Source organism: Leptodactylus fuscus, chromosome 1, assembly GCF_031893055.1.
Source record: "Leptodactylus fuscus isolate aLepFus1 chromosome 1, aLepFus1.hap2, whole genome shotgun sequence".
NCBI classification, from domain to species: Eukaryota; Metazoa; Chordata; class Amphibia; order Anura; family Leptodactylidae; genus Leptodactylus; species Leptodactylus fuscus.
This window is the reverse complement of record NC_134265.1, coordinates 17,294,682-17,300,681: the sequence shown is the minus strand read 5'-3', so window position 1 is coordinate 17,300,681 and position 6,000 is coordinate 17,294,682. Positions and strand designations below refer to the sequence as shown.

The 6,000-nt window shown below is 48.6% G+C and overlaps 1 protein-coding gene across 1 annotated transcript in view; it reads right to left on the bottom strand.

The window, feature by feature from the left end:
• Positions 1-6,000, bottom strand: part of C9 (complement C9) — a 28,661-nt gene that overhangs the window by 8,767 nt on the left and 13,894 nt on the right. Inside the window, exons 7-8 of the mRNA XM_075262356.1 lie at positions 461-701; positions 133-261 (exon numbers count right to left, since the gene is read on the bottom strand). Of these exons, the coding sequence (XP_075118457.1) occupies positions 133-261; positions 461-701 (370 nt within the window). The remainder of the gene's footprint in view (positions 1-132; positions 262-460; positions 702-6,000) is intronic.

Here is a 6,000-nt window from a genome sequence, read left to right as displayed (position 1 = left end):
TGTCCTCTGTGTGCCTCAGGTCAAAGCTCTTGAGTTCTTTATGTTTGTGGTTGGTTATTATTATTATTTGACATTATTGATGCACTTTTGCTTCTTTATTACTTTGTATCTAAAATTTACGGCAAATCTTACCTTCTGTGTCAGAAGCCACTTTATTACATTCTGCGGGCTTGACTTTAGCGGTGACGTCAAACCCTGACGCTGCCACGGTTATGCCGGCATCGAATCCAAGGCACGACGTTACGGTCTTTTCGGTAACCTCTGAAGGGAAAGGTAAATACAGGTTAGTGATATATTATATGCTTTACTTTTGTAAAGTGGGTGATGGAGCCCACCCTACAACAAACTACCCAAGGGTCTTGTAGTTCATCTGAGAAACACTCAAAAAACTCGGGTGTTGGCCTGACCCACCGTAGGTTTCCTACGCTCACTTTCAGCTGTTACATACAGTATAGCCTACCTTTAGATTTCATAGCGATGGAATCCAACACATAAACAAGTTCGTATTTCCCTCCAACAGTCCCAGACACTGCATAATGCGTTCCATACATCTCCAGAAAAGCAAAATATTCGGCCTTATCATATTTGGAAGGTAGGTTGTCCAGATCTTCGAGGAAAGTTGGCGATAACATGCTGTTTCGTGTTCTCATTTGGAAGGTTCCCAGCTGAATGGATCCTGAAACTCTTAAGAATTTTTTGTTCTATAACATAGATATAGAAAGATTAATTTCTGTCACTCCTATATAGTGCACAATATGCTCTGTGTGGGTTACTTTAGCCCCATCACATCCACTCCCCTATATAATGCATGATATCCATCATGAGGGTCCTTCAACCTCACTGCCTTCTCTCCCCTATATATTCCACAATACTCACCATGTAGGTCCTTTAGCTTTATCACTGAACATAGTGTATAACACTGTCAGGGCTCCTAGGAACCTATCTATAATACATAGTGTATAACACTGTCAGGGCTCCTAGGAACCTATCTATAAAACATAGTGTATAACACTGTCAGGGCTCCTAGGAACCTATCTATAATACATAGTGTATAACACTGTCAGGGCTCCTAGGAACCTATCTATAATACATAGTGTATGACACTTACAGGGCTCCTAGGAACCTATCTATAATACATAGTGTATAACACTGTCAGGGCTCCTAGGAACCTATCTATAATACATAGTGTACGACACTGTCAGGGCTCCTAGGAACCTATCTATAAAACATAGTGTATAACACTGTCCGGACTCCTAGGAACCTATCTATAAAACATAGTGTATAACACTGTCAGGGCTCCTAGGAACCTATCTATAAAACATAGTGTATGACACTGTCAGGGCTCCTAGGAACCTATCTATAATACATAGTGTATAACACTGTCAGGGCTCCTAGGAACCTATCTATAATACATAGTGTATAACACTGTCAGGGCTCCCAGGAACCTATCAAATCAAATCAAATCAAAAAAGCTTTATTGGCACGTCCGAATAGATATTTGGCATTGCCAAAGCTAGTAGAGTGGGGAGGGGGGAGTTGGACTCGGGTGGGTGGGTGGTGGGGGTGGTGTGGGTGGTTTGGGGTATAACAGTCCATGGAGTCTCATCTTCCTCTTCGTTGGTGACCGTTATATGGGGAGGTGGGGTGGGGCGGGGCGGTTGGTTTGGGGTATAACAGTCCGTGGAGTCTCATCTTCCTCTTCGTTGGTGACTGCTATATGGGGAGGTGGGGTGGGGTGGGGCGGGTGTTTTGGGATAAATATAACAGTCCATGGAGTCTCGTCTTCCTCTTATTTGGTGACAGCTGGACACGTATTGGGCAGCGATCTCCACAGTGGCCTCTTCTTCTCCCAGTAGGATGTAGTTTCCTCTTCTCGTCTGCAGATATGAAGTCTGGGATGTGGGCAGAGAGTCTTTGGTAGTAGACGGCCCTCACAGCTGAGTATTTGGTGCAGTGTAGCAGGAAGTGGGTCTCGTCTTCTAGGACCCCCTGGTCACAGTGCTGGCACAGTCTCTTCTCCCGTGGCTTGTACGTCTGTCTGTATCGCCCCGTCTCTATCTCTAGGTTGTGGGCGCTCAGTCTGTACCGGCTCAGGGTCTGTCTGTGCTTGGGATGGTGTATTCTCTCCAGGTAGGTGTCCATGGTGTAGTCCCTTTGTAGGGATTGGTACACGGTGAGTTTCTTGGAGTTATTTATTTCGTTTCTCCATTCTTCAATGTACCGCTCTCTGTTTGCCTCTGTGGTCGTCTTTATTTCGGCCTTGGTTATCATCTGTTGGAGTTTTTGGTTTGGTGGTTGGCTGCTGTTTGGTTGGTGAATGTCTGGTTTGCTCAGGTGGCTTAGCCATGCTTGGTGGTGGTAGGAGTCAGGCTTGCTCCCCTGGATGTGTGCCTGGAAAGCTAGCGCCCTCTTCTGTATGGTGAGCCATAGGGGGAGTCTGCCTAGCTCTGCCCTGCAGGCCATGTTGGTGGTGTTGCGATGGAAATGGAGCAGGTATTTGCAGAACTCCAGGTGGAAGTTCTCTGTTGGGCTGGAATCCCACTTTGACTGGTCTGGGTAGGTGGCTGGGCCCCAAACCTCACTGCCATAGAGAAGGATCGGGGAGATGACGGCGTCAAATATCTTCAGCCAGACCCTCACCGGTGGTTTGAGGTGGTACAGTTGTCTTCTGATGGCGTAGAAGGTTCTGCAGGCTTTTGCTTTCAGGGTTTCTATTGCTGCTTTGAAGCTTCCTGATTGGCTGAGCTCCAGCCCCAGGTAGGTGTAGCTGTTGGTTTTCTCCAGTGTGGAGCCGTTCAGTGTGAATTGTGGGGTGGTGGAGGCTTTATTGTGGCCCTTCTTCTGGAATACCATGACTTTGGTCTTCTTCTGGTTGATGGGTAGGGCCCATGTGGTGCTGAATTTTTCCAGCACTGACAGGCTTTCTTGGAGGTCTTTCTCGGTGGGGGCCAGGAGTAGGAGGTCATCAGCGTATAGCAGGAACTTCACCTCTCGATTGTTCAGGGTGAGGCCTGGGGTTGGTGAGGCCTCCAGGGCTGTAGCCAGTTCATTGATATAGATGTTGAAGAGCGTTGGGCTCAGGCTACAGCCTTGTCTGACCCCTCGGGCCTGTTGGAAGTATGCTGTCCTTTTCCCATTCACCTTCACACTGCACTGGTTTCCGGTGTAGGAGCTCTTGATGACGTCGTACGTTCTTCCTCCTATTCCACTCTCTAAGAGTTTCAGGAGTAGGCCTGGGTGCCATACTGAATCAAATGCCTTCTTAAAGTCCACGAAGCAGGCGAATATCTTGCCTCTTCTGGTGTTGTGGACGTGCTTCTTGATGAGGCTGTGCAGGGTGTAGATATGGTCTGTGGTGCGGTGGTTTGGCATGAACCCTGCTTGGCTCTTGCTGAGGACCCCGTGTTGTGTGAGGAAGGTGAGGATTCTGTTATTGATGATGCTGTTGAACAGTTTCCCTAGCGTGCTGCTGACGCAGATCCCTCTGTAGTTGTTGGGGTCATAGTGGTCCCCATTCTTGTAGATGGGGGTTATGAGCCCTTTGTTCCAGTCTTTGGGGAAGTGTCCAGCATTGAGCACGAGGGTGAATAGCTTTGCCAGCGCCGCGTGTATTGCTGGAGGGCTGTATTTGATCATCTCTGGTAGGATGCCGTCAGGGCAACTGGCCTTTTTGCCTTTCAGCAGGGCAATTCTTTCCTGTATATCTTTTATGGTGATTGGTGAGTCCAGAGGGTTCTGGAAGTCTTTGATGACTTTCTCCATGTCCCTCAGTTTGGTGATTATCTGTTGCTGTTCTGGAGTTAGTTCTTCTTCTGGGATGTTTTTGTAGAGACCTCTGAAGTAGTTGAGCCAGATATTGCCATTTTGGATGTGGAGAGAGTTTTTCTTGGGTTTTGTGCCCATGTGGTGCCAGGTCTCCCAGAATGAGCTGTCCTGGAGGGAGTCCTCTAGTTGCTCTATTTTGTGGGAGAGGTACCTCTGTTTCTTCTCTCTGAGGGTGCCCTTGTATTGCTTGCATAATTTGTTGTAGGCTTCCCTCGACTCTCTGTTGTTGGGGTCTCTGTGTTTCTGGTTGGAGGCTGCCCTTAGAGAACGGCGTAGAGCCTTGCAGTTGCTGTCAAACCATTTGTGAGACTGTTTGTTAGTCGGTCTCTTGGGCTTTGTCTGTTTCAGGCCTGCTAGTTCTGCTGTGGTGTACAGGATGTTACTGAAGTCCTTCACTGCTCGGGTGACACCTTGTTGGTCTGGCTGGTAGGAACTCATATAGAAGTTTGTGAGCAGTTCCTTGATTTCGGGTCGGTTAGCCGCGTTGGTGTATTCGGTAGCCCGGTGACTGGCCCATTTAAAGAATGGTGGCAGGTTGTAGAGACAAATCAGGTGGGGCTGCTGTGTGAGGGGCTTGTCAGTGGATCTCATGTACAGCAGGATCTGGTTGTGGTCTGACAGGTGTGTCTCAGGGGTGACTATGAGAGCATCTATGTCTGACCGGTCTGCGTCTGTGATGACATAGTCCACCACGCTGTTGCCCACATGGGAGTTTAGTGTGAAGCGTCCCTGAGTGTCCCCTCTGGTACGTCCGTTCATTATGTACAGTCCCAGACTCCGGCACAGGTTCAGCAGCTGTCTCCCGCTCTTGTTGACAACTATGTCATAGCTATTTCTTCTTCTCTGTGCAGACTCCAGGTGGTGGACCTCGCCTACCGGGATGTGCAGGTTTCCATCCGAGGACAGGTAGTCTATCTCTGTGCCAGTCCTGGCGTTTAGGTCGCCGCAGATCAGCACTCTGCCTTGGGACTGGAACTGGGCAGATTCCCTTTGTAGGACCTCATAGATGTCTGGGTTGTGGTAGGTGGACTCTGATGGGGGGATGTATACTACACAGAGATAGATGTCGTGTTGGCCGTTGAGGATGGAGTTGCTTATTTTTATCCACATGTGGTTGTCACCGCGTTTGATGGCTTTCACATGTTCTTTAAGCTCCTCCTTGAACCATATTAGTATGCCTCCTGAGTGGCGGCCTAGTTTGGTAGTCTTGCTTTTCCGGGCAGCGACAGAGAATTCCTTGTAGCCCATGGGTGTTAGGGATTCATCTTCTGCCCGGGTCCATGTCTCTAGGAGGATTTGGATGTCTATGTTTTTTAGTCTGTCTATAAATTCTGGATCGTTTGGTTTGGATCCAAAGGCTGAGGCGTTCAGCCCTTGGATATTCCAGCTACTGATAGTCAGTGGTGTCATCTTTGGTGGGTATACCTTGTAATGAGCTGTCCTGCAGAGGACGGGCTGGGTTCCTGATTGGTGGCTATGTTGTGGATCCCAGTCTGGAGCAGTGTGTTGCACAGGGTGCTAAACATGGTTCTTATCTCCTCCATGTCTGTGCTCTGCCTTGTTCTGTATGGCACAGGTGGCTTCCGCCCTGGCTTATAGTAGTCCCCATTTCCAGTTTTTTGGGGGAGACGTTGTGTTTGAGATATTTTCCAGCCAGGCAACCCCCCCCATGGGTCTTTGTCTTGCATGTTGAGGGGGGTATGGTGTTTGGGTGTGTCTCCTGGAAGGTGACTTCTCCACAGGTGACTTCTCCACAGGTTTTTGTGTTGTATGGTGTATGGGCCAGGGGTCTCTGTTGAGCACTATGTCTTTAAGTTCTTTGGCCAGGAGGCTGACTCCCTGTTTGTTGAGGTGTTTGTTATCATATAGGTGACGCTTGTCTATGGAGGGGTGTTGTGCCAGGGTGATACCTGATGTTGATCGGATTTTGGATGCCAGCTCTGAATTGATATCTCTGATGATGTGTTCAGAGATGTCTCCTCGTGGGAGCAGAGATGACAGGATGATACTACAGTCTGGGAACTGTTGTTGTGCTTTCTCTGCTAGCTGGGTCAGCTGTCCCGCTATCTGTTGGTGCTGGCCCTGGGCCTCAAGGTTTTTTGTCCCTGTGTGTATGATGACGTGGTTGGGTTTGGTGAAATAGGGGTCGTTGATGACAGCGTTTGCTTTTTCGAT